This window comes from Prunus avium, chromosome 2, assembly GCF_965620075.1.
Source record: "Prunus avium chromosome 2, drPruAviu1.hap1.1, whole genome shotgun sequence".
Classification (NCBI taxonomy): Eukaryota; Viridiplantae; Streptophyta; class Magnoliopsida; order Rosales; family Rosaceae; genus Prunus; species Prunus avium.
This window is the reverse complement of record NC_142285.1, coordinates 11,390,834-11,418,747: the sequence shown is the minus strand read 5'-3', so window position 1 is coordinate 11,418,747 and position 27,914 is coordinate 11,390,834. Positions and strand designations below refer to the sequence as shown.

The following is a 27,914-nucleotide window of genomic DNA, read 5'->3' as shown; positions in this document are numbered from 1 at the left end:
TTTCTCTACTGTCCCTCTCAACCTTTTTACTTCCTCTTACTCTACAACCTCTCTCTCATCACTCTCAAGCTTATAAAAACAAGACATTTCTCTATAGCCTCTCTAGGAAATTCGGAGTGTTGCTTACCCTTTGTTTAATATTCCTAGCAGTAAACAATAGTGAGACAATTTCTGAAAATGTATGATGAGCATAATTTGAAGTTGAAGAAAGATTTGAGGGCAACTAGGTCCTCACTACTGACACTTGAACAACTGTCCAAAACTGTAACTATATGGTGCTAATTGCCCATTTTATTGATTGTGAGTGGAAAATGCACAAGTGAATTTTGAACTTTTGTGTTATTTTCAATCACCAAGGAGCAACCATAGGGAAACTCATTGAAAATTTTTGCTTCAGTGAGGGATAGAAAAGGTGATTGCGATAATTGTGGATAATGTATCTACCAATAAAGTGGCTATAAATTTGGTTAGGTCAAAGTTGAATAAAAAGGATAAAGTAGAACATGTTTTGCAAAGGAAGTACCTACATGTGCGATGTTTTGCTCACATCACAAACCTAATAGTAGGTAGTGGTTTGAAGAGGCTTTCTAAGTCTATTTTGGCCATTAGAAATGCTGTTACGTATGTTAGGACTTTTTCTCAAAGGTTGGAGTTTTTTAGAACTTATGTGGACGCAAAGGGACTATCCATCAAAGGTATGGTTTGCATGGATGTCCCCAAAAGGTGGAATTAAACATTTATAATATTGGATGCAACCTTCAAATATAAAAAAGTTCTTGTAAGAATGGGGGAGGATGATGACAACCCTTTCTTGGCTTAGTTCAAGGAATGAGAACATGAAGTTGATGAGGATGGTGTGGTTGTGAGCAATAGTAACCATATTAGGTTTGGACCACCAAGTGAAGATAATTGGGACAATGCTACTATTTATGTGAAGTTCTTGAGGGGTTTTTATGAGGTCACACTAAAGGTGAGTGCATCTTTGCACCCCACTATCAACAAAGCTTTCCATTCTATTTTAGCAATAGAAAAAGAGATTGATAAGTTTTTTGTGTCACCAAGATGGCCACTGGTTCAAAAACAGAGTGTTGGTTGATACGGCATCCAAAATGAGAAAAAAAATACAACAAGTACTTTGTCAAATTTGAAGATGTAATAACCCGATCCTAAATTAATATTTAATTATTAAAGTATTCAAGTAAATGACAATTTTACCTTGGGAATATTTTAATGGGTTTAAAAGTTGACTTCTTGTTCGGAAAAGAATTTGGGGATTTGGGTGGTACCGTTGCGTAGAGCTCGACGATACGAGTTCGTAGACATGCAGCACGCCGATTCTAAGTTGTAACAAAGGAGGAAAGGTCTAGAAACGAAAAGGACGTAGTGGGAATTTTTTAATTTGTTACTGTAGCAACCAGGTGCTATTTATCTTCTTCTCTCTTGCGACACTCTCCCTCTCCTTAAGGCATAACAGGTCAGCCACTTTGGCTGACGATTTCTCCCAACTCCGGCCACCGGTTCAGGCAAGACCGGTCCCAAAATCTTCGTATCTTCATCCTTTGCCTAACCTAGCCTATTTCCTAGCTAAAACACCCAACGATTCGCTGCTGGAACGACTGGAAGTGTCGACGATTTTCGAAGTTTTCGACACCGTTTTCGGTGACTCCGGCCACCGTTTTCGTCAAGTGATGTATGAAACTTTGTCTACTCTTCGTGCTCTATCCATTTATGTATGTATTGTAGATCAATTTGGAGGTTTTAGAGATCGTTCAAAACACCCACTTAGGGCTCACGGTTTCAGCTTCATTCTGGCTAGTTCCAGTTAGTTTTTGGCCATGGTCGAAGAACAAAAGTTGCTCCATTCATTGTTTTGATCATGTAGGTATAGGTCTTGACCGGCTGTTTGGAGATTTTCCGATTGCCGAAATTGCTTTGGACACCCACACGCTGTCTGCGCCTGTTGCGGCGTGTGGGCCACATTATGACAGGTCTTTGGGCCCTAAAATGATTCCTATGTCATCCCAAGCACGATGGTTAAAATTCTTGTATGCTGAACATTTGGGATTATAGAATTGTGTTTTATACAGGTGAAAAATTTGGGAAACGAGCGAATTACAGGGGAGACTCTGCCGAATTTTCGGCAGAAGTCAAACCTTAAAAGAATTTTGAGTCTTAGTTAAAAAGGGCAATTTGGTCAAGTGTGCCCGACACCTGCTAGGTGTTGGACACGCACAGGGTTCGGCTGAGATTCCAAAGTGGAATTTAGGTCGGGTCTTGTCAGAAGATATGTGATTCTGGTTGTTACTATTATTTTGGACCCTAGATTCAAGCTTAGGCATGTGACACATCTGTTTAGGAAAGAGAAGTTTGATGATGTCTATGTGTGAAGAGTATGCACCTAGATTTGATGATGGAATTCACACGAGAAGTGGGAATGTAAATTCTGCTCCACATAATCTGAATTAAGATTCACAAGATGTTGATGATATAATGGACGATTAGATAAAAGTGGTGGATGAGAGCAAGGAGGATGTAGTGGCACATGAAGTGGATTCCTATTTGCAAAATCCTTTGGAACTAACAACCAAGGGGTCTTTTTTTGACATCTTGTTGTGGTGGAAGCTCAATAGTCCTAAGTACGCTTTGTTGGCAGCAACTGCAAGGGATATTCTTGTCATTCAAGTTTCAATGATCAAAAAATGAGCTGTTTTAGCACTGGGAAAGAGTAATTGATGCATTTAGGAGTTCATTAACTCCTAGATAAGTGGAGACATTGATATGTATGCAAAATTGTTTGAAGGGAGATGACATTTCCACCATTTTAGAAGATGAACCTACTCCTGAAGAATATAAGTTTTATGACTGTTGAATTAGGTATGTTATTACTTTATAATGTTGCATTTGTTTTTAATTTGATTAGGCTTTTTTCTAAGCATTTTTTATGATTGTGTGGATTTATTCTCTATAGAATACGCAAGTACTAAGCTTCCACCAGTACAAACACAGTAGCTTCAGATCCAAAGGGAAATGGACATGCCAAGTAACCAAGTATCTTGCTCATTTGTTATTCTTTGTAAACTATTTTGTTAATGTAAAATTTTTCTTTGTGTTTTAAACTTTGGTTGTGAGATTTCCATTATGTTTTGGTTTTTTGTTACTTTTTTTTGTAATTTAATTTCCAACCATTGAGGTTTGTTGAGTTACTTTGAGTTTGAGTCTTGATTCTTGATTGTAATTCATTTGGCAAGTCTTGAATTAACTGTATGAGGCTTGATTCTTGATTTGTAATTAATTTCGTAGATCTTGATTGTATGAGGCTTGATTTCTAAAATTCAATGTATTATATAGGAAAAATGGCAGGTCTTTTTTGGTTTTGGTATGGCTTAGACGTGTCCTGAGAAACATCCTTATCATCTCGTCCCGTCCCGTCCCGATTATCCTTTCCGGGATTGACACTGGGAAGTCCTTCATCCTTTGTCATCCCGTATCGCGCCCAACAGTAACTTCAATGCTTTGAAGTTGCTCTCATTGGTGGAAAATGTAATAGTGGGTTAACTTTATTGTTATATTTATGAGCACGGGCCGGTCCTAGACATGCTTAACTGGGCTAGGCCAATCTTGACCCAAACCCTACCCAATCTTAAAGCAGGTTGAGCCAATTGAGCTTAAACAATGGACCAGGCCAGGCAGACCCACTTTGGCCCATGGGCCTCGAGCAAAATGGTGATCCCTATCTCAATCCCTATATCTTCAATCTTTTCTATTGAATTGTTGATAGAAAATAGATGTTGAAGAGGAAATTCCCAATGAAAAGCTAAACAAAAAAATTGTGATTTTCCCTCACGTTTTCACAAATATTTGTTTTTTTTTAAGGAGGTAAGTCTTGTTCATTCAACCGTAGTCGAATATCCTTGAGTACTAGAAAAATCCTCAATATTCACAAGTTTATCGGACATGGTAATAGCACTCATGCCAATATATCCCAACCTAACATAGAAAAACATCATAGCCTCTCATCTTTCCGTATCTTAGTGGACACGGTACATCTTTCCCTTTTTATTAATGTTCCACTTGGATATCTAAACATTGTTCACATTTTCCCCTCTTCAAGTGGAACAACCATGAATTGTTTCATTCTTCTGTGAATTATGCAATGATGGATGATGGAATAATATATCTTTACAAAATCCGATTTTTTTATAAACAAAATTACATATCCAACGCATTATCAACACCGATTGTACACAGCCTCCAACTACAGATTGTACCGAAAGACATCTTTGTTTTTCTAGAATTACTGCACATGTTACCGAATACGTTGTAATTATTTTTAGGTTAATAATTCTCTCCAATATAATCGCAAAGAAAATATGTGATAATGGTGGTGGCTTCCCCCTCCCCCCAGTTCGAACCTGTCTGAACTCCAATGTAACCACACACAAAATGCAAGAGTGCAAATTATCTTTTGGCAATGGAACATCTCTACTATTATAAAGCCAAGCTAAAAGCAGTTGGGTCACACGTTTAACCCAAAAAGAATTGGACAGACCCCTCAAACAAAAAAGAAATAAAAATCAATTGCTGCTGGAAAATTAATATTTAAAGTTGAGATGGGTATTGTCGTAAAAAAGGACCAAAATAAAAAATAAATAAAAAGTGAGAAACTGAAGAGATGATCCAACTTCCACATTCAGAAGAAATTATCACTCTTTACTCCTCGTTCAGGGATAACTGCAGGGCACAATGGAAAGAAAAAAGTGAGCACACCTGAACTAGACGAGGTAAAATTAAATATGAAGTTATAGCTAACTTGAGATATCATTAATCCCCTCATAGGAGATACCAGTTCGGGGTATTATTGATCCACTAAACTACACTTATAAAATAATTCCTAACAAGATTGCCAGTAAGTATGAACAGATTAGACTTCCCATTTGAGAGTTCACAATAATTTAGTATTAAATAATCTTCTATCTCCTTGGCTTTGCATCTTCTTTGTTTCATTCATCATCGTAGAAGACATGACATAAATAATGGCATCATCAATTAAATGTTTTGTTACAAACAGCATGATTATTTCCATGTCCATTAAGCCATTGGGAAGAGGGAAAAAGAGGGCGAGGTAAAGAAAATTTAAAAGTAGATAGGCCTGCATCTCGCCTCACCCGATCTTCCCTGCTTTAATGTTCAATTACAAAGTAGATGTATTTATAAAACACAGAGCAGATAAGTTTCATTGGCTCTGAAGAAGCACTTTGCAAATAATCCTCTGTCAAAACGGAGGTAAGTATGTCTTTGATGCATGGTTCTGGAACTTTACGTCCGTGCAACCACCACAATATAGAAAATTCGAACAGTTGCAGGAGAATTAAGCAATAAACAGGTACAAACTCGCCTGAAAATACTTGGCATTCATCAATTTTGTGTCGGTCTTAGTTCCTTCTGATTTCAGCAGCTTTCACCCACTAATGTCCGTCTTGCTTCTGCTTTCTGCCGCATGAAAAAAGTAGAAGGGGGTTACTGCGTAAATCATCTCTCTCATCCAGACGCGCAGGCCGCCCTTAACCAAGTGCTATAGATTCCATAATCTTTCACTCTGTCGAGAAAACAAAATACTTATTAGAAATAAATACAAAAAGTTTTGCATCTGTTATATATAATAAAAATGGGAGTGATCCTAACACCACCTTATCATCTTCATTAATATCTGTTTAAACAGAAAAGCATAAAATGTGATGCCAGAGCGACTGTTTTTAGGTCGCCTATAACAAATTAGGTGGGAAAATGGATAAACATTTGGGAATTTTCAGAGGAAAGGAATTACATGAGAAGGAAACTCAATAAAGTGATCTGAATTGTGAGAAAATGGATAAACCTAAGAAAATTACAGAGGGTCCTGCACATAGAGAAAAGGAATAGGGATGCATTCCTTTTGTCTACCTGACTTTCAGACAGCCATTTCAATTTTGTGAATTGATTGGACTGTGTACACTCATAAATTGAACAGTGACCATTATATTCATGCACAGACGCATGCATTGTGTGCACTATCCTAATTTCATAAGGTTCAATTTCATCCTTCTTTTGTGATGTATGTCTTGAACCCAATGTCTAGGCTATGCCCACAATTCAAAGTTAGTTAAGAATCAATAGTTCCAGCTGGCCAATTCTACTACAAGTATCAACATTTCTGAAAACTGGAAATCTTGACTATATGTCCTACAGCCATCACTAGCTTAATTGTCACCATACTCAACTAAACAATGTAAACACAACTTTATTCCAAGTTTTATTGACTATACACCAAAGACACCAAAAAACATAAGATATCTACATCCAAGCATCATTATGCAGTCACAGTCATCAGTCAGTGTTCAATCTGGTAGCTCCTACCCTATATCTGTGGGTACATGAGTATAAACACATTGTCCTGGAAATTTACAACAACCCAACAAAAGAGTGATAGCTTGCTATTCACATTTCCAAATGAACCACTGCTGGAAAAGGGGAGAATGTAAAAGTTATTACGAGTTACTAAATCTAAATAATGATTTGAGTAAACGAAATACTGACCCACAGGGTAAGACACAGACTATTTATTACAAGACAATAAGAATCAATTAATGAGAAATTATAGCAAAAGAAACCAATTCCACCACAGAATAAGAATTATTGGAGAGGTTGATCTAATTAAAATCTTTTTGAAGATGCTTAGATTGTAAATTAAATTAAATTGAAGTACATTTGACAAGCAGCTTTGTCAATAGATTTCACATTTGGCAAACATAAAGTAAGGAGAAAAATCAGACTTGCAAGATCAACACAGATTTCACTTACGAGAACATGTCATTTGGATCGATTTCAGGAAACAGGTTAACATAAAAGCGAAAGCCATCGGGGCTTATATCTCTGCATAGCAAACCTGCCAACAATATCCAATATTAATCAAAATTTAAAAAATATTAGAAATTCCTTTTGATAGGAAACATAACTTCTATGTAGAAAACATTATTAGAATATTGTCAAACAAAGTTGTGCAACAGTGTACCTTTGCTTTCAGCAGTAAGAAGATGCTCCTTGGCCATGCCTGGTGCAATACCTAATGTGATTGCAGCATCACTGGCACTTATCCCAGTTCGAAGAGCATCGGGCTTTGTTACAAGGGTCTTGATTCTAGCAAAAACCTAATTTGACAAACACAGTAAGTTGTGTCAAGCAACTTGAAATGGCTTCTGATATAGAATGACCGTGACATCATAATCAAAGATGCAGACAATGTGTAAATTTTAGCCTCTTACTTGGCCAAGATTTGTTTTCATCATTACCACAAAAGCAAAACAAAAAGATTTGTATTCATCACATAGCTTGAATGGCCAAGAATGAAAATCATTCTCCTTCCTCCTATTCCAGTGTTTACAACATAGTAATCAAGAGAAACATGGGAGCCATATAATATAGGCCCCGCATAAAATAAGGAATCTCATTCCTGTCCAGGAATCTCATTCCTGTCCAGGAATCTCATTCCTGTCCAGGAATCATTCTGACGATTTGGGAATCAAAATCATTTCCACCAGAAATGAAATATGTTTCAACCCACACAACTGTAGAATCTTATCAACATGAAACAGCTTACAGAGAGATAATAAGATCACCTCTTCATCACTATGGGACTTATTCTGGATGACCATGACTCCACTATCAAACTTTCGAAGCATTACAGGGCTGCAAACATAGAACGAGATTATATTATGGTAATAACAAGCTCATGTTACAATGCTACTGATATAGACTGGTATTTATTTTTCACTTATTACAAGTAATGAAGACTAGCATTTATATTTTGCATTATCATACAAAGGTGCATCCATGCTTTCAAATAAACAAATTTAAGAAATTCCTACATACACGTCAAACTTCTCCCAGAGAGAACATGCTTGCAGCAAATCTTCTGGCGAGATCAATTCTGCATAAAGATAGATAACAATCCATGTTTGACCCTTTAAACATCCTGACAAGAACTCAGAACTTAACAAAGTCATGGAACAAAATTAAATTAAAACAAGAGCTCTGATATCATCACACAAAACCTGTGCCTCGAGCACGATTGAAGAGACAGTAGATGTCTATAAGATTCATCATTCCCCCAGATCTCTCAAGTGGAAGTCTGACAAAATCTGCTAACTATTTACCAAAAACAACAGAAAATGAGTTTTCTCCTCTAAGATGAAAGATATAAAAAACTAATAAACAACATGAGGTATTTTTCATAAATCAATAATGTGAACATCCAATAAGAATAAACGTGTATATCAGACAAGTTAATACAATACAGTTTAACAAGATAAATCAGAATTGCACAATAGAAATTTCCTAGCATAACTTCAAATTGCTTGGTCAAGAATTTTTTTTAAAATTTATTTTGAAACGAGATTGGTCTAGAAATATTGTTTACATTTTGTTGCTTTTTAACGAGGAATAGCTCAGGGTCTAAGGATGGCGCTAACTTTCTCTTCAATGGCACAGACTGATATTCCAGTGATACAATCTGACTTTACAGTTCACTTGATCATCAATTGCTAAAGAGAGAAACTAAACAAAGTGGTTTCATTCACAAAGAATATAGAGAGAAGACAACCTGACGGGACAATTGTTGGTGATACATAGCACCAGCAGACTCCTTGGTAACAGGCGATATAATACCAACACTCAGCAACCAATCTTGCATCTCTTGTTTGGAACCCAATTCTTCATCATTTTCCGCACTGGGCTGAGAAGTCGAGCCAGATAAAAGTTTCTGCCTCATTTTCTCTGCTAGCATCACCATCTCTTTAGCCTTACTCTGTAAATTTAATATTGCTCTACAACTTAAAGCCATTCACAAACAGAGAACATAACATTGGTTCAAAAGTATCTACACTGAATGCACCCACAAGTCAAAAATATATAATAAAAAATAAGAATACAAGCCTACTTTCAGGACTCAAATGCAATTACTTTTAAAATTTAGAAAAATAAAAAATAAAAATCCAGTGTTCACTAGCTAAGCCGCATATTATAGCCTTCAGCTGTGCATTCAACAATTTTTTCGGCAACTAAGCAAAACATATATGATCACAAACCCAAAAACGAAAAGCCTAAGACAAAAATTCTCAATAAAAGTCCTTCAACACATATTCTCATCAACCCAGCACAGCATTGCAAATTACTTTCCCAAAAATCAAATACTTGAGATGCAGACATACACAAAAAGGCACATTTACCCTATCGATTTCAGAATTTTCCCCCATTCAGTGAACAGCCAGATTCTACTTTCCCAGTTGATACAAAACTTAAATTCATGGAATTCAACAATTATCTTAGTAACCAAACAGGCAGCATTACCATGAGAGCATTCAAGTCCTGGAAAGCGTCTTGCAAGCTCTTATCAGTACTCTCCCACATCTCCTGCTCCTTCCTTAGAATCCCTGACACTCCAACCATCCTCACCGCCCCTTCCCTCGTATACATCCCAGAGCTCGACCCGGAACCCGAAGCAACATCCGAGCCGGCCTGCTCATGCACAATCTCCCAGGCCCTTCCCCGCCAGCTGTCCCAAAACTTGTTCAAAAAGGCGTCCAAATCGCCCTTCCCCCTGACCACGACCGTCACCACCACGGACCTTGAACCAGAACCCGAATCCAAAACCCAGCCGTCGGGCGAGACCGAGAGCTGGAATCGGAGCCGGGGTGAGGCGAACATGGACTTGATTGACTTTTTGGCGGAGAAGATGTGGGTGATGGCGGCGAGAGGGATGGCGGAGGCTGAAGAGGCGGCGGTGGACTCGGGAAGCCATAAGAGGCGGTGGGTGGTGAGAATGAGGAGACCCGATTTGAGGTGAGGGAAGTTGGGGAGGTCTTCGCATTCGAGGTCTACAGTGGAGAGGAGTGAGCATTCGATCTCCGTTGGAAGGAGGACTGGGCGGCCGCTGGTGGTTAGTTCCGCCGCTTGCAGGCAGTTTCTGGCCATTTGATGATCATACGATGATGATGATGATATGAAGAATTTGTGCTGTAGGATTGATTAGTATGATGTAGTTTGATGTTGCTAATTGTAAGTAAGTTACTCAATTAAACTCAAGGGGGAAACTTCAACACAAGTCAGAAAAGGCTTTACACGAGCCATGTCGGGTATGGGAGAAAATGTCTTTTTTATTTTTGGACAAATCAATGTTTTGGTATGATTGCTTCTTCAATTTTATTTTTTTCATTTTCTAGGAAAACTTATTACTTGGAATGAGGAAAGTCGTGAATCGAGGAAGTAAGGAATAGGCAAGAGAAGAAATGAGTATGGAATCAACTACTTCTACCTAAATCAATCTAATTTTTGTATTTACAGATATTGAATTGGGATCCGTATACTTCTTAATTTCGTACGTAAGTAAACTCAAGCAAAATCAAGAGTAAAAATAATTTCAATACCCATATATAGGGGTGGGCATCAATCCGGCCGATCCGGTTACACCGGCCGAACCGATTATATTGGTTTTGTTTGGTTTGGTTTTGACCAAAGAAAAAGTCAACAGTTTGAAAAACCGATCCGAACCGGTTTGGTTTGGTTCGGCTGCGGTTTGGGAGTTTTGAAAACTATCCTAAACCAAACCGGACCGATTATAAATCAATTTATTATTTGTTTAATTTAGTTTACATGTGGCAAGGCTTGAGTGGTTAGTTGAAAGTGTACCATGTACCCTAGCACACCTGATTGGACTCCAAAACTAATACTCACGGACTCCATTCTCTCTCCCTTGCTTGAGCCTCTCTCTCTTCTTCCTTCGTTTCAACCCTAGCCGCAACTCCCTCTCATCATCACTCTCTCTCTGTCTCTCTCTGCTCTACACTCCTCATCATATCTCTCTCTCTGCTCCACCTCTACCTCTCCCGCCCCTAGCCGTCAATCGTCGTTCCACCGCCTTCATTGAAGTCGAGCCAATGGTACGTTGTGTTAGCTTCTTTTCTTGCTTGTTTATTCAATGAATTCCTCCAATCAATTCGCTGAATAGAAAATGGAAAACCCAATTGTATTTTGTCTGTTTGGTTGCCTGAAAACAGCCGGAAAAAATATGAGTCAAACGTGTTTGGATTAATTTAATTTTAGATGGGGTACTGTTTATATTTGACATTACATTTAAAATTTGTTTGCTTTAATCATAAACAATAGGATACAAATCCTCAATGGACACAGACAAGGTGGACGCTGATGATGATGATGATGGTGAGAGCCCCTATGAAGATGGAGAACCCTCCATTGACGCAGACGAGATATTTACCGAGATGATGATGATGAGAGCCCTCAATGAGCCCTTCTGGAGATGGAGAGCCCGCAATGGACACAGACAATTGGAGGAGTCGATTGCGGCCAGATTCAAGGCAAAGAATTGTCAACAAGACGTAAGTGTTTTTATTCTTCTTAAGAAATAGTTTAGTGGATTACATTATTTATCATGAATTTACTTTTGTTGTTAAGAACTGTACCTCCATGCCATGCTTTGATGGTGGTTAATAAGTTTTATTGATTGTGTTGCATGTAAAGAATGGAGACATTGAAGAGGCATCTCCCTTTCTCTGGTCAAGAGGGATTACAGGAGCTCAAGAAAATTGCTGTAAGGTTTGAGGAAAAGATTTATGCTGCTGCCATTAGCTTGTCCTATATGCTTCGACCAATTTTCAAGTTCCGGTGATCCGAACTTATCTGTGTAAGTGATTCCAATTCTATTTTGAATTACTTGGGGTTGCATTGTTTTATTTTGACTTGCTTTTTGCTATTTCCCTCTTTTCTTTTTTTGTTAATTTGGGGATTTTGTTAATTTGGGGAGTGGTGTGCTTTGTTGTTTGGATTTACAGCAACTCTGCTTCCGGGTCTAATTTTCAATGTAGCACTTGTAAGAAGACTTACTTTGGCAATCAAACACATATTGACCTGACAACAGCCAGTGGCTCCAAGAACTATGGTGAATCAATGCCGGTTTCCAGAGCTTTTCCTCTCTTTGTAGTTGCTCACATTCTCTATGTAGTGCAGCATTAAAGTCTAAGAAAATGAGCCATAACACTCACATGGCTCTGATAAATTTCTTACAGAAAAAACGATACGGCAACCATTGAAGCTTATTTCTATTTGTATGCAAATGTGGGATTGTATGTTGAACTTTGTTTTATTGGAAATTTGGTTAACTTTCATGTTACTTTGATTTACTAGAAATTTGGTTAACTTTCATGTTAACTTTGTTCTACTTTGGCAAGATTTGCATGTTAACTTTGTTCTACTTTGGCAAGATTTGCATGTTACTGTAAGACATGTTGTTTTATGCCTAAACCGGCCGAACCAAACCGCACCAAACCGGTTATGAATGGTTTGGTTTGGTTTGGTTTTCATTTTGATTTTAGGTGAAACCGAACCACACCGGACCGTGAAAATGTAATTGGTTCGGCCGTGGTTTGAGGGTCAAACCGGACCAAACCGGACCGTGCCCACGCCTACCCATATATTAATGGGAGTTTCACTAAAACACCCAAAATGGGGGCTGAAATTATAAAAAAACCCAACACCCAAAACACTTTATAAACACACCCAAAACCCATCATTACACACACTTAAAACCCATTTATAAACACACCCAAAAAATATACAATTGTTGATTTTGGGATTGATTTTGGGTGTGTTTCTATGTTTACATAGTGCGTGAGTTTTTTTATAAATACATGTCTAGGATTGGATTTATTTATAATAATCTATATATGAATTTAGTAGAAAGAAGAAGTCATGAATCAAAATAGTGCTAGTACCCTTCTATGTAAATAAATATGCCATTATTTTCTTTCCCCCAAACCCAAATCTGATCATGCACAAAACTCCAAAAATTATCTTTATTCTTAAGCCTGGAAAACTAAGGATGGAAATTTTTTTATATGGAAGTCACAATGAAAATAATTAGCCAAATATCTTTATCCCTACAACCTATTACTTTGTCTTTTCATATGTGTGTGAACACTTCAACTTCTATTCATTTGATAAAGTAGTCAATTGCTATCAAGAGTTAGGAGATATTGTATTTGTTTTAGCGTCTTTTGTAAAGGGCTTATTATGCCTAAAACCCACTATGTGAATGTCAAGACCCACCCTTAAATTTTTCCTTGAAACTCGAGAGGAGCTCTGAGCATGTTTGACACCTATTAATTTTCCCTTGAGACCCGAGAAAAGCCCTGAGCATGTTTGACACCTATTGAGCATGTTTAAAGAAAAGTTTGAAAACAAGAAATAAATGAAAATCATACGATAATGAAGGTGACTGGTGACTGGAAATGAGTGGAAATATATGATTCAATGTAGCTCGAGTTGACCTCAAAATCTACTACATGGGCTAAAAATAATTTCTTAGTTTACCCATGAACTTAACAAAAAATTTGAAGAAATTAAAAAGAAAAGACCATTAATGCAACATATAACATAATTTGAGAACAACAACAACTATAAGTAGAATTCGAAGATGAAAATGCATATTGGTATAATTCATAGACCATTGCTACAATTTAACTTATATTTTTAACTTTTTTTTAAAAGAAAACTCAAAAATTCAAACTTAACCCAAAGGGCAATGCTAGCAACCTTCTCTCCAACCTTCTCCTTTGGACTTTCTCCATTTTACTTATGACATGTGTCACTTTCCATACACTTAAAACAATGTTATAAATGCATCACACAAGCTAAATTTTGTTTTTCAAGTTTACCCTTATTAAATATAATGATTTTTTTTTCACAACTTTCTTACCACCTTATTATAAATAAATAAATAAAAGAAAAAAACTTCAGTTTATTTTTTTGAAAAAAAGAAGTGTTTTCTTTTTTTTTTAGTGAGAACTTTTTTTTAATTACAAAAGAAGTTCATGCTATGCTAGGTCAACAATTTATTAGTACAATCTATATTCTTTGGAAGAACGAAAAGCATATTTTTTAAATATAAAAAAACCTACGTTTTTCTTATTTAGTTTTTTAATATGGTGGAAAGAAAGTTATGCAAGGACTGAAGGTTTTATTAGCAACATATGTATTCTATGAAAAAACAAAAATCAAAGATTTTTTTTATTATATTGAAACCTTTTTTTTTCTTATTTAATTTTTTAATAAGGTGGAAAGAAAGTTGTTAAGATACTAGCTTGTTGTAAAAAAGAAAACAACACATTCAATAAGGGTTAATTTGGAAAAGAAAAATTAGCTTGTGTGGTGCATTGATGACATTGTTTTAAGTGTAAGGAAAATGACACATGTCAAGAGGAAAATGGAGAAAGTCCAAAAGAGAAGATTAAAGAGAAGGTTGCTAGCCTTTCTCTAACCGAAAAACAAATTATCACACTTACCCAAAAAATTATCACAGTAGCATTGCCCGAGAACCAAAACTAAGAAAATTTTATCTCTTTCCTTTCACGTCAAACATCAAAAACCAATGCTTGCTTTACACGACATAAAGGTTAATGCAGAGACTACTCAGGTCCCAGTCCCACTAACGACGTGTCTAGTCAAAGTTCAAATACTCAACTGTGATTTACAACCAAAAAAGGGGTTGCAAGAAGAATATGGCAAATTGGGCCAAATTTAGACGTATTTCTTAAAAGGCTAATTTTCGTTTTTGAATTTTGATTCATTGTGTTGGTCTTGGTCTTAGTGTTGGTGTTGATTCAATTTGAATTTGAATTTTCTTAAATCCTGTTGAGCTTTCATTCTTCTAGGCATTGGTCTTGGTGTTGGGAATTGCAGAATTATGGATCTGCACTGCATACAAGTGAAGTGACCTTTAGAATAAGCTTTCTGAGAGAGAGAGAGAGAGAGAGAGAGAGTGTGAGAAGGGAGGACGAGTAAGACACAGTCCCGGTCGATTAAACCAGTTGGAAAAGAGAAGAGAAGCTGGGGGAGAAATGTCAGAGATGAAGTGAACGTGTAGAGCAAAAGAAAACAAACAGATTGTCCACTCAAAACGGGTCAAGAAGTTGAGAATGGGATCTATCACATATTTTAAGCCGTTAGATCTGGCCAAGCATAATCCTACGGTTGTAAATGAATAGTTGCTCTCAGGTCCTCAGGTGCATCGGTGCCTTGGTTTTTCCTCCTTTCTCTCAGAACGGTTACAACGGGTTACAAAACAAGAAGGGTTGAAAAAATATATGGCAAATTGGGCCAAATTTAGACGTATTTCTCAAAAGGGTAATTTTCGTTTTTGGATTTTGATACATTGTTTTTATCTTTCTCTTAAATTCTGTTGAGTTTTCATTCTTCCAGGTATTGCTGATTGCAGAATTCTAGTTATGGACAAGTGAAGAAGCTTTCTGAGGACATCTCCTACCCCCCCTACATTACAAAAATGATGCAGGTAAGAAAAATCCTGAGTTTCTTTGCAAAAAAGAGTCTTTAAAAAAAGTAAATTGTTTTGAATTCATGGGCTTAAATCAGTTTTGCTATGTTGATCAATGACAATGAAGAGGTAGAGTAGTAAAGGAGGAATTTAAGATGTTGTGGCAGCTTTTTCATTTTTCCCATTATGTTTACCTGGGAATTATGATCTCATGCATGTACTGCGAGGAGTAAATAAGCCTTGTAGATAAACCATGGAGATCTTGATTTCAGAAAGACTTTAGAATGAACATGTGAAAGTCAGAATACTAGGTATTGTTAATTCCGGTGACGAACCCTTTTGCGAGAATGTTATGTTTAGAATACAAGTTATGATAATATCTGGGAAACTCAGCAGGCATCAACCCATTAGGTAATATACTTTGCTAGTCTTTTCTGACCAAAAAATGTATTGGTCTTTGAAAGTCACACACAGATGCAACAATAAAATACATACTTGTTTGTTTCTTTTTTGATTCGAGGATGAACACGTGGACTACAAAATTCTTCATATTAACTTTCTCTTGGAAAATAGAAACTTATTGGGTAAGTAAGTGGTGTATTGAAGGCTGAAATTGTTTGCAGGAATTGTCAACCATTGATGATCTACCTGCAAGTAATGTGGAACTTGAACCAGAAAGGATAGAAGATGGGAAAGATGGAGGTCCTGCCTTCCATTGTGATCTTTACGATACAGAATTAGTTCACAAGATAGCTCAAGTTTTCATCCCTGGATTAGCTACAGCTTGTGTTGACAATACATCTGGTGATATCTTCTGGACCCCTGCTTCAGTGGCTGCTGATGTGAGAAAGGAGATGGTGGAGTATATCACTCAGAGAAGTGAAAATTTTGTTGCAGAATCAGTTATCTTAGAAGGTGGCGCAGATGCACAAGTATCTGATCATCCTTATGATATAATTTCTGATTTTGTTGATGACTTTGCAAGTTCCAAGAGAAATTTGTTTAGTCGGGTTTCAGGATGGTTGCTAAGTGAAAAAAGAGAAGATAAGATAGATGATTTCGTGCAAGAGATGGAAATAAATGGGTTTTGGTTGCTTGATAGAAGAGAAACAATAGCTCAGTCTTTGCTAAAGAATGTGGACTTTAAGAATGAACACCACTGCAATATGAAATTTAACTCTCCTGTGGAGCTTGCAGAGCATGTTTCAGACTGCAGTTTTAGGTCTATGACTTGCACAAATCGAGGATGTAGTACCGTTTTTTGTGCAAGTCACAAGGAGAAACATGACTCAATTTGCCCCCTCAAGATTATTCCATGTGAACAAAACTGCTGCAGTACCATCATGAGACGCGACATGGACAGACATTGTATTACTGTCTGTCCAATGAAGCTTGTTAGTTGTCCTTTCTATGCGGTGGGTTGTCAATCTCCTGTTCCGCACTGTAAAGTTGAGCAACATAATTCAGATGATCTCCATTCTCACTTGCTTTTTGTTCTTCAAAGTATTCACAAGGAAGCATCGGTGGAGGATCTGGAAAAACAGCTGGAGCGACTGAAAAAAGTGAGTTTCATGGTATTTTCCTTGCATTTATGTTAATAATTTTAAGGTCAAATTACCACAATAATCTGCAATTTCTTATCAGCAAACTTATATATAAAATACTTAAAAGCATTGAATAAGAAAAATAAATCTGCTTGTACAGCGGCATGCTAAGTACTAAATATTCCGATTGCCAATATCTTTATGGATCTGTATACTTCCATCTTTCTTCATTAGAACAGCTCGAGGGAGTGCTCTGCTATGATTAGCCGTTTTAAGACTCAGTTATACTCTTCAATCCAGTAATTGCTATTCTCTTTTAACCATGCAGAAATCTAGTTGAACAAAAGCTTTTCAATTTGTTTTTGTGAAACAAATTCTTACATATGGGTGTTTCCAAAAGATTTTTTACATGTGGTACAACTTGTGGTAGTGTACACCCACATGTAGATTTTATAAAAGCTTTTAATTCAGGATATTGAGAAATGTAACAGGAAAACTATTTTCCTTGATTGCTTTTGGACAAGAGTGTGATTACCTTTTGGGAATATGCATGCTGGAATTGAGTGCTTCTCTGCATATGTTTTTTGTAGTTCTTATTAGCAATGTATTTGTGATGCTGTCTATTTGTCTAGAATGATACCAAATACTTGGTCCCTCTGCTAACTAAGACCAGCACATTTCATGTTACATGACAGGCATCATCATCCAGTCAATTAGCAGATGCTCGAGATGTGAGATCATTAACCCATGCAGTCAAGGAAATTGAAGCCAAACTTGGGCCAATGGAAGTGAGCAGCAAGCAGCCAGAGGATTTTGAAGCAAAATTAGGGCCTAAGGAAGTGAGCAACAAAACCCCAGAGGATGATGAAGCAAAACTGGGGCCAATGGAAGTGAGCAGCAGCAAGCACCCAGAGGATCTTGAAGCAGAATTAGAGTCAATAGATTTGAGCAGCAAACCTCTAGAGGATCTTGAAGAAAAATTAGGGCCTAAGGAAGTGAGCAACAAAACCCCAGAGGATGTGGAAGCAAAGCTAGGGCCAAAAGAAGTGAGCAGCAAACCCCGGGAGGATCTTGGAGGAAACCTTGAGCCCAAGGAAGTGAGTGGAAAATCCCCAGAAGATCATGAAGTAGAACTAAGGCCAAAGGAAGTGAGCAGCAAACTCCCTGAAGATCCTGAAGCAAAACTTGGACCAAAGGAAGTGAATAGCAAACCACTTGAGGATGTTGAAACAGAACTAGTGCCAAAAGAAGTAAACAGCAACAAATCCACAGAGGATCTTGAAATAAATCTAGCGCCAAGGGAAGTGAGCAGCAAAAACTCAGAGGATCTTCAAGCAAAACTTGGCCCAAAGGAAGTGAGTAGCAAGTCCCCAGAGGATCTTGAAGCAAAACTTGGGCCAAAGGAAGTGAACTGCAAATCCCCAGAGGATGTTGAAACAAAACCAGGGCCAAAGGAAGTAGGCAGCAAACCCCTAGAGGGTCTTGGAACAAAAGTAGGGCCAGACAAAACGAGCAGCAAACTCTCAGAGGATCTTGAAGCAAAATTTGGGCCAAATGAAGTGAGTAGCAAACCTGCAGAAGATCTTGAAGCAAAACTAGGGCCAAAAGAAGTGAATAGCGAACCCCCTATGGATCTTGATGCTAAACTAGGGCCAACGGAAGTTAGCAGCAAGCCCCGACAGGATGTTGAAGCAAAAATAGGGCCAAATGAAGTGATCAGCAAACACTCGAAGGATTTTGAAGCAAAACCAGGGCCAATGGAAGTCAGCAGCAAAGACTCTAAGGATCTTGAAACAGAACTGACGACAACGGAAGTGAGCAGCAAACCGAACGATAGTAAAGAGAGGAGGGAAACCTTGATTTCGAAAAATGTATTGGAGGAAGCTGAAACATAAACTCAAACCTGTCAAGTATCCAGTTTTATCAGACCTGATTCACAAATTAAAGAGTTCTTGCCTTACCAGAAATTGACAGCATCTGTAACTGTTCTCCACTGCCAATCAGGCAGTGTGATTTTTATATACTCTTAGATCAGCTTATTTTGTGCCCTGTTCTTTATTCCTTGTTCCCAATCACTCTTTGTAAGCAATATAATGTTGTGATAAAAATTATTTACTGCGGAAATATTTGTCTAGTGACATCTATTGTTGTAGGGTGTTTTTCTTATTTTTTGGGAAAAAGTCTCGTGTACTGCTGTTGTATGCAGTGCCCCTCTGACATTAAACCTGCCACATGCAAGTTACATGAGCACTTTAAAAAATATTCATTTAGTATGAAACAGTTAAAAGGCAAGTTTAGAATCTCCAACAACAATGGAAAAGTGATACTTCGGCTTTAGCTCCAGTGGGAAGGGATTGGATAAATGTTCCCAAATAATAAATAAAATAAACGCAAGGGGCTTATAGCTCAAGTGATTAAAAGCATTTATTCTTGCACCCGAGGTCCTAGGTTTGATTCCCCTCTCTCTCAATATATCTTTTAGAGAGAGAGAGAGAGAGAGAGAGAGAGTAGTAAAACTATCTTGTAGATTGAGTTTACACCTACTCTATGGTCAGCTGATGATCTATTTGTAGTTATAACTTCATTTGGTTGGCATAGCTTGGATTGGAGTGACATTGCCTATTATACTCACAAAAATAGCTTTGCAGATGCTTGAACGATCATGTATACTAGTGCTCATTTGCTGCACAAAAATAGCCTAACAGAGACTGAAAGTTTCCTGCACAACTATTTATGCAATTCAATTTTCAAATCTAACTCCAACTGCACATCTATTTCTTCCAAAGCAAATTCATGACTTGTATTATTTCAATAGCGCTTCTACTTTCTGGCTAAGCATATTAACTTTTAGCTATTGTTGAAAATGTTTTATCAATTGGTAAACTTCTGCAGATCTTGGAAAAAATTAAGATAAAAACTCAACAATAAATCATTGCTTTTCTTCTTGCATTCATGAGGCAGATCCTCATCCAGATACCATTGCAATTTTTTTAAAGACCTTCCTTCAGTTAGTTCAAGACAAATGTTGAGCTTAAAATTTGAACTCAAAAATCCAAGAGCAAATAGAGGGCATGCAAGGAAAGACAATCACATTAAAAATAGCAGGTTCATTGAGAGATGGAATGTAGTTCGTGCGTGATCGTTTTATCAAACACATCCATTGAGCTTTCAAGAATGACTTGGATCAGTTCGAGGTTTACAAGTCAAAGACACATAACTCCTGCACTCCATTATTCTTTGCCAACACAAGGCCTTGCTCTCGTGGGTAGAATTATGGGCAAATCTATGCATACAGATCAATGCCCCAAAACTTGGCAGGCTGATTTGTCCGGTGTTTCCTGTCTACCTTTTTAATCAGGTCCATTTCCTCTTTCGTAAGCTCAAAGTCAAAAACTTGGAAATTCTCGTTCAATCTCTCAAGTTTTGATGTCTTTGGGATGACAACTGTGTTGCGTTGGATGCCCCAGCGAAGGACAACCTGGGCTACAGTCTTTTTGTATTTCTCAGCCAGATTCTGATAGAGGAATGTGATTGAGAAGCCAGATTTTTTACAATTAGCACACAAAATGATGAGATTTATGTTCCCAATAATTTGAAAATAAATCTAGTGATTCAAGTGATATAAAGGGAACTAGCTTACCTTAAGAACTGGATCATCCAGACATGAAACTGAACCAAACAATTCGCTGTTGGCCGCAGCACCTCCAAGAGGAGTGTGGGCAGTGACACAGATGCCATGCTTCTGACAGAATTTGACAAGAGAATCACGTTGGAAGTATGGGTGAGTTTCAATCTGATTCACAGCAGGCTTCACTTTGGAATAGACTAAGCAATCTCTCGTTAGAAAGATGTCATAGTTACTGCAGTTAATTGTTCCATCAGATCCCAATTCATAGAGAATTCACAAATGAATGAAATTAAAATGCCAAAACATAGAATATGAATGTTTTACTAGGGCTGGTGGCAAATATTAGACTAAGCTAGATGGACATATAGAAAGTTCAATTTCTATGTTTATCGAAAAGATCAAAATTCCTAGTAGCAACAATAACAGTTCTTACTTCCAAGTTTCAAACAGGGTGATGGAGCAATAACAAAGTGACATGACCGGGTACTTAAAGGAGCTTACCCATATCATTCTATACATGTTCAGAAGCACACAAACTTGTTACTCATACTTCTTGAATAATATGATCGTAGCAGAAATATAATACAATAATGTGATAGCTCACAAAATCAAACCAAATGGTATTCCAAAATGAGCACAAACAGCCACAAGCAAACAACACAAAATTTACCTTTTCCTGAACAAGACTAATATAACTCCAACTGAAGCTGTTTTTGTAGAAATTTATTACCATTTTCACATACACAAGCATGCACACATTACTGCAAGGTTTCAATTTTCTTCAGCACATTCACTTATATTTTTCCAATTTGGTCTCCCAAATATTCACAAAATGAACTAACTTACATAATAGTATGTATAGAACCATAATATTGCACATGGAACAGTAGGAAAAGGTAATATAAAGTCACAATATTATTACTATTGATTCAAGTAGTCACTGAAATGTGCTAAATTATTATAATCACCTAATCCCAATGCTACGAACTAAACCCATAGAAACCAGTTCTTCCATAGCATGCCAGGTAGTTTCCAAAGATACGGTTGTGTCTATTTCTAGCACCCCATCCTCATCCAAAGCACTTGCAGTTGCACCAACTCCTGCGTACATGCAAATAAATTGACAGATGAATTCCATATAAGGGTCAATAAATTTGAAGACTACAAGAAAACAGTTCATAAACAAATTCATTGAAGGATGATTATATTTTTCATCATTTTTAATTATCTAAAGGTACCATTCGTACTCAATAACAGTAATTGTGAGTAATTAGTTAACCAGCATACATGATAAAAGAACTAAGGTTGTGTGTGGTACACTGGAATTGGATGTCCAGTATGTTGCAGAGCCCACTTTTTATCTCTCCAAGCTCCAATCTCCCGACTCACAGTCGCTCTCAACCCACTTACTGGAACGTCATTGATGCATTTGAAACTTTTTATTTATTTTAATGTTCTCATCTAGCTTGTTCAACCTGTGAGAAAGTGTTCTGCAAATGTATTGTTTTCCTCCGTCAGTCTTCAATTTTGGGACCTTTATTTAGGTGTCAAATGAACCTTAAGTTTGATTTGGTTTCATGAGTTTGGAATATAATTGCTTTCTGTTTCTTATTGAGGTCATTTGGCCTGTAATAAGTTTGATTAGATCATTCAGCAAATGTTCTTTCACCCCATGAAGTCGCTTTCTTTTTTTTCTTTTTTTTTTACCGTATGGTATAAAATTTCTTCTTAATCATACACGGGATTTACTGGTTTTGCTAGTTAATGAGGATGGAGCAGCATAAAGCCACACATGTAAACGGTCATGATTATGCCACAGTTAATATTATTTTTCTCAGTATCCTTGACAAGGAGGCATAGGTGAGAACTCTCCTCAGTGACACTATCTAGATGCGGATCTATTTGATGGCTGATGACTGTTCTAACACATTGTAAATTGTGGCTTTTGTAGAGGTTGATAATAGATACTTATGAATTTAACTCTTTCGTCCCTACATTAAACATGAGAGTATGACTCAACCCAAAGGTGTAACTCCTTTAACTTTCTTACTCACATATGAAGATATGGCATGTGTTAATGTTCAAATGGGAGTATGAAAATATATGAAGGCATATTGTCTATTTTTTTGTTTTTTTGTTTTTGTTTTTTATGTGTTAGCGTAATGCTTTTTATGAACTGTAACTTTTTGGTTTACTTTGTAATTAAGTATCGAATTAGGAATATATATGACTCTACATGGTGTATAACCCTCACTTGACTTTATTTATAGCGATATCAAGATATGGCAAATGTTGATGTTTACAGAAGGAGAATATTAAACTTTACAGAGAGATGTGTCCTGTAACAATTAGCTTGCATGGTGACCTTGCCCCCTTCCTAGACACGCAGCAGCACCATCAATGTTGTAGGATAGACATCGATAGCAAGTTAACCATTTTCTTTTGTACTCTATAGTTTTTAATCACACACTCCTATTGTCAAACAGATTTTAAAATTATACAGCCAACATTATAGGGACATAAAGTAGTAGAGTTTAGATTACATAACAGAATATAGAGAAGTATTGTATGAATAATGAGAAAAGCAGGAATTAATCACCAGTATGCTTGGTGGCAACAGGAAAGTGAACAAGGTATAGATCCAGATAATCCAACTGAAGTTTCTTCAGACTGTCTTTACAGGCCTCTACAACATGTCCATGATCTGAATTCCAAAGCTGCAAAAAGGATGAAGAAATGGGGAGAGAAAAAAAATTTCATCATAGTCTAGAATGCATAATATGCACTACTCGAGCAGAAAAAGAAAACTCTTGATTGAAAATTAAACGGGCCTTGGTGGTGATGAAGAGATCCTCTCGCTTAACAATCCCAGTCGAAAATGCTCCTGCAAGTGCCTCCCCTACTTCTGCTTCATTTTTGTAATCAGCTGAAAGCAACATTAACTTGTTCACGTATGTTACAGCCCAATGGGTAATTTGTGCTACTACCTACAACTAAGTTACCACCATAGAGGGCCAGACAGGAAAAAGAAAAATATAGAGGGATGAGAGAGATTAAGCTGGTAACTACATGTATCACATTTTTAAGTGCAAAGTCAACTTTGGAATCTAGTGGACTTGAGGATACTATAGATTGGTTGAATGCAAAACAAGGTTAGAATGCTTCACAATTTCCTTTTTAACCAAGCTCAAGCTCAAGGGCCCTGAGGTCGGGCAAATGAGTAGAACCTAGATTCAAATGTTGTTGTAAACAGGAAAAAATACCAAACCAAACCAAACCAAAAACCAGATAATAAGCTATTTCATACTCATGGCATTCAGTGGTGTCAAAATGCCAGTAGAAGAGGTGTGATACATTTCAGACACAAATTGGTAACTGGCAATCACCCTGGAAAAGAGAGGATATTTTGGGTTCAAACTGTCAAATTGTTGTGCTGTGTGCTTGCAACTAAATAAATTTATGGTTTCAATTTTACTATAATTTATAAACCTATCACCCATGGAACCTATATTTTATAAAACCCTCTTCAAACGCTCCAATTAAGCCATTTTCAACAAACTAAATTAAACCCACACTCCCCTTCCTCCACCCATATGAACAGCAAATAGTAAACTTGTACATGAAATAAGCAGAGAAACATATCAGAGAAAACATCGAGATTGACGATTGAGGAGAAAATGAAATACCAGCGCAATCAAAATGGCGGTAACCAATGTTGATGGCATTGATAATGAGGTCTCTGATTTCTTTTCCTTCCATGCGCCAAACACCAAGGCCGACTGCTGGCATTTTGAACCCATTGTTCAGTGTTATTGCCATTTTTCTTTGGACCCTTCAAAACCAGACTCACTCTACTGTGTCCTACTGGAGCTCACGACGCCAACACAGCTGCTTCGCCCTAAATCTATTGGCGTTGTCTCTGGGCAGTGGGCATTATCTATATATATAAAGCAAAAGGCAGAAAATGGTGAAACATTCAAAATACCATAAAATGACCTGGTTAATGCAAACATTAAGAATTAAAATTATTAATTAAATGAGGATAATATGGTAAATTCACACTTTTTTATATTTAAAAAAATTAAAATTAAAAGAAAAATTAAATAATGACCTATTTTTATGGAACACAACTACCCATTATCTTTTTTAATTCTAAAATAAATTTTATGTGATGTAAAGATTAAGGATAGGGTTAATTACATTTGCATCCCTCTAGTTTGGAGTTAGTGACAGTTTGGTCCCTATTTTACAATATTGACACTACTTCAAGGTAATAGGAGGATATTTATTGAGTTAAAAAAGTCAAATCGTTAAAACCGAATCAAACCGTAATGGTTTGGTTGCGGTTTTGGGCTTTCTAAAACCGGCTTAACTAAATCAAACTGTGTACTTATACATTAATATTTTTATTTTAAACATGTAGTTCTAGAAAATGCCCTTGGTTAATTCAAACATTAAAAATTGAAATTATTAATTAAATAAGGATAATATGGTTAGTTCACTTTTTTTTTCTTCATATTATTAAAAAAAAACAAAATCAGATAATAGATCATACTTTTATGGGACATAAGTACTCATGTTATCTTTTCATAATTCTAAAAATAAAATAAAAAAGAAAAAAGAAAACCAATTGGCAATGTAGTGGTTTGGAGCACTTACTCCTCTTGGCAAAGTCCTAGATTCAAGTCCTAGCATCCGTGTAGTGTGTTTGAGTTTAATATATTATCGCCTCTGTCAATAATAAGAAAAGTCCTTAAAAAAACTAGGATCTTAAAAAAAAAAATGTCTAGGGATGTTTAATTTGAAGTTTTATAGAGCTTTAAAGTTATTGATCTTTGAATTGTATATATATTAAATATTGAACTTTAAAATTTTATGTTATGTTGAATTTTAAGATGGTTTGTTGTTGTAATTGGACTACAAAGTTTTTTTTTTAAAAAGCGTAAAAGTAAAAAGGATTGGGCTTAAGACCCAAGCTGGCCATACCAAACCATCAACAATTAGTTTGGTTTAATTTTCTTCGTAGTTTTTGTCAAAATCGAACTAAACCAAATTGTTCTATTGTAATTGGTTTGTTGATTTTGGTGTGAAACTAATCTAGTTCGGACCATGCCCACCTCTACTCTTTATATACAGCTAGAGTCCAGAGTTTTATTTCAAACAATGTGCAAATCGAAAGTAAAATGAATATTTTTTTTTAATACAAGCGATACTCTAAATTACAAGAGGGAGGGTTGGCAAACTAAAATGATTTTTTGTTTAAAAAAAAACAAAATTTATTATTATTATTTTGAAATACCCCCACAACCATCCGGGTCAATTTGCCTCCTTTTCACTATCATAAAGGTCCAAAGGTAAGCCCACATGCCTCCAAATCAAGGTCTAACATATAGAGAGTTTTGGAAATATCGGTGGTCCAAAAATACGGATATATCGATGGAAATATCGAGGAAATATCGATATCGATAAAAATTGAATAAAATCATGGAAATTGTGAGAAATACTTGGAAATTTTTATTGAAACTTTAGAGGATGTTTATTTAGTCAATTGTCTATTATTTTATCACAAAAAATTGGAATAAAATGTATGGCATAGTGGGTTTGAGTGATTTAAGTTGATTATGTAGCGACCTGACAAACACTGTGTCTTTAGAAAATATGTAGTAATTAGTGAAAGAAAATTAAACACACCATAATTTTTTAGTTATAATAATTTACTACAATATATTACATATGATAAGATATATGAGCTTGACAAAAAAACAAAAATAAAATATATGAGTAACTTAGTACCACATAGAAAGAATTCTTATTAAAGTTAAAACTTAGTATCACATATAATGAACAATATTAAAACTCAATAGTGAATAATAATACAACTCCATAATATATAACCAAAAAAAAAAAATACAACTCCATAATAAAATAATAAATAACATTAAACATATGCCTAAATTTATCATTACGGATTTTTTTTTTATGGAAATTTATCCTAAATAATATTACCTTGCAGAAATTTTAAAGACCATATAAATATTACACATCGTAGCTTTATTAACAAACTTATTCGCAGCGTGTTGGATAAGGCCCAGTAGATAGATGGGAAAATGAGGGGTTCGAATCTGCTTGTTGGCAAAACCACCATTTCTCAACAAATTTCATTTATTTTTCAGTTTCATATCGCGATATTATCGAGTAGGAAATTATCGCCTCCGACATTATCGCAATAATATCGATATTTAAGACTGTGCTCCAAACTAAACTGAAGCATTACAGGTTTTAACCAACTGTTTTTTTTCGTTAATAAATATATCATATATCTTCTTCATATTAGTGGGACAAGCAAATTTTTCTTTTAATCATTTACGCTAAAAAATACATTACAAAATTTAAATGGTAAATTTTATTAATGTTTCCTGATCTTGGGATCATGTCTTATATGGGCCAAATTTTGGTCCATAAACTTTAAAACATGTAATTTGCTTCGCATTATGATATATGGGCCTTCTGCCTTCGGTTCCAGTCTCGGGCCCAAGCTTTCATACGCATATTAAAATGTTATTTTATATAGAATTTTGGTGGTGAATGCACTCCTTTTATGAAAATATATATATATATATATATATATATATATATATATATATATATATTTGCATTTCAATATAAACTATTATTTTACTTGTTTGACACCATTTTGAATGTATGCTTCAAGACAACAAAGAGAAAAGTGGATTGGAAGAAGAAGAATGAAGGCGATGCTTGGAGAAATTTTATAAAAGTAGGCATCACCACGTCAGCTAGTGATACTTCCATTTAAATTATGTCATGTGACATATTTTTAAACAACTCACACTTTATTCAACTAGAATTGGAACCTAATTTTCACCATTTAAAACAAAATTAATAAAATTAAAAAAATCAAAGAAAAAAAAGAGCGACAAGCAATCTGTTTGGGCCTAAATCCCACACGCAAGCCCAATCGAAATTGACCCATGACAAAAACAGAAGTTTGTTGGGCTTTATTGAAGATAGAGATCAAGCCTAGACAGTTTTATAAGCCCAAAACCTTTGAAAATCAAAAGATCGAGTTCACCAAGATTTAAATTACCATTTAAATGGTAATTTGAATCCAAGCAGGCCGTTTGATAAAAATTCTTCTTGAAAGCTCAAAGTTTCGAAATATTTTTCTATAAAAAAAACCAGGGAGCTTGACCACCACCGTTGATCTCAAAACTCAAGTCTACAGATATTTTGAAAAGATCTTTTTTCATAAAAAGACCATGTGACTTTGAAAAGTCAAAAATTTCAACTGAAGGCAGATAAGGTGATGGGGAGTTAATGAGAACTGGTTAAACCAAAAAGCACT

General features: G+C 36.1%; 3 protein-coding genes and 1 long non-coding RNA gene across 7 annotated transcripts; 2 read left to right on the top strand and 2 right to left on the bottom strand.

The window, feature by feature from the left end:
* Positions 1-4,552: 4,552 nt before the first annotated feature.
* LOC110749894 (EAP30/Vps36 family protein) lies at positions 4,553-10,229 on the bottom strand. 3 transcript variants are annotated; one of them, XR_015833964.1, is made up of 9 exons: positions 9,382-10,228; positions 8,636-8,839; positions 8,088-8,181; positions 7,906-7,963; positions 7,653-7,722; positions 7,049-7,184; positions 6,838-6,922; positions 5,396-5,596; positions 4,553-4,731 (listed from the first exon to the last, which is right to left on the bottom strand). XR_015833964.1 is itself a non-coding variant. In XM_021950097.2 (8 exons), exons 1-8 carry the CDS (start codon positions 10,003-10,005, stop codon positions 5,539-5,541), a joined length of 1,329 nt encoding a protein of 442 aa, XP_021805789.1. In that variant the 5' UTR covers positions 10,006-10,228; the 3' UTR covers positions 5,014-5,538. The 3 variants fall into 3 exon arrangements, 1 of the variants encoding a protein (XP_021805789.1); XR_015833965.1 differs by lacking the exon at positions 4,553-4,731 and having other exon boundaries at positions 5,014-5,434; positions 5,480-5,596; positions 9,382-10,229; XM_021950097.2 differs by lacking the exon at positions 4,553-4,731 and having other exon boundaries at positions 5,014-5,596.
* A 550-nt stretch (positions 10,230-10,779) lies between these two features.
* On the top strand, positions 10,780-12,217 carry LOC148296508 (uncharacterized). The gene is made up of 4 exons (XR_015834074.1): positions 10,780-10,970; positions 11,197-11,426; positions 11,569-11,731; positions 11,880-12,217. It is a non-coding gene; the product is annotated as an uncharacterized LOC148296508 (long non-coding RNA).
* Positions 12,218-14,557: 2,340 nt separating this feature from the next.
* Positions 14,558-19,077, top strand: LOC110774121 (TRAF-like superfamily protein). 2 transcript variants are annotated; one of them, XM_088249200.1, is made up of 4 exons: positions 14,558-15,228; positions 15,320-15,394; positions 16,000-16,938; positions 17,616-19,077. In XM_088249200.1, exons 2-4 carry the CDS (start codon positions 15,386-15,388, stop codon positions 18,813-18,815), a joined length of 2,148 nt encoding a protein of 715 aa, XP_088105326.1. In that variant the 5' UTR covers positions 14,558-15,228; positions 15,320-15,385; the 3' UTR covers positions 18,816-19,077. The 2 variants fall into 2 exon arrangements, with proteins under 2 accessions (XP_088105326.1, XP_088105325.1); XM_088249199.1 differs by having other exon boundaries at positions 15,304-15,394.
* Positions 19,078-20,012: 935 nt separating this feature from the next.
* LOC110749899 (NADP-dependent D-sorbitol-6-phosphate dehydrogenase) lies at positions 20,013-24,478 on the bottom strand. Its single transcript, XM_021950103.2, has 6 exons — positions 24,235-24,478; positions 23,380-23,474; positions 23,148-23,265; positions 21,517-21,649; positions 20,561-20,780; positions 20,013-20,434 (listed from the first exon to the last, which is right to left on the bottom strand). Exons 1-6 carry the CDS (start codon positions 24,365-24,367, stop codon positions 20,204-20,206), a joined length of 930 nt encoding a protein of 309 aa, XP_021805795.2. The 5' UTR covers positions 24,368-24,478; the 3' UTR covers positions 20,013-20,203.
* Between the last annotated feature and the right edge of the window lie 3,436 nt (positions 24,479-27,914).

Bases quoted from the DNA above. Each gene is read 5' to 3' on its own strand.
- LOC110749894 (XM_021950097.2), bottom strand. From the start codon at position 10,005: ATGGCCAGAAACTGCCTGCAAGCGGCGGAACTAACCACCAGCGGCCGC. The intron at 7,185-7,652 runs GTGATCTTATTA...TTGTCAAATTAG, and splicing joins AGTCCCATAGTGATGAAGAG to GTTTTTGCTAGAATCAAGAC. The intron at 6,923-7,048 runs GTACACTGTTGC...TATTGTTGGCAG, and splicing joins TCTTACTGCTGAAAGCAAAG to GTTTGCTATGCAGAGATATA.
- LOC110774121 (XM_088249200.1), top strand. The intron at 16,939-17,615 runs GTGAGTTTCATG...GTTACATGACAG, and splicing joins AGCTGGAGCGACTGAAAAAA to GCATCATCATCCAGTCAATT.
- LOC110749899 (XM_021950103.2), bottom strand. From the start codon at position 24,367: ATGGCAATAACACTGAACAATGGGTTCAAAATGCCAGCAGTCGGCCTT. The intron at 23,475-24,234 runs GTATTTCATTTT...TGTTGCTTTCAG, and splicing joins CCGCCATTTTGATTGCGCTG to CTGATTACAAAAATGAAGCA. The intron at 20,435-20,560 runs GTAAGCTAGTTC...TTCCTCTATCAG, and splicing joins TGGATGATCCAGTTCTTAAG to AATCTGGCTGAGAAATACAA.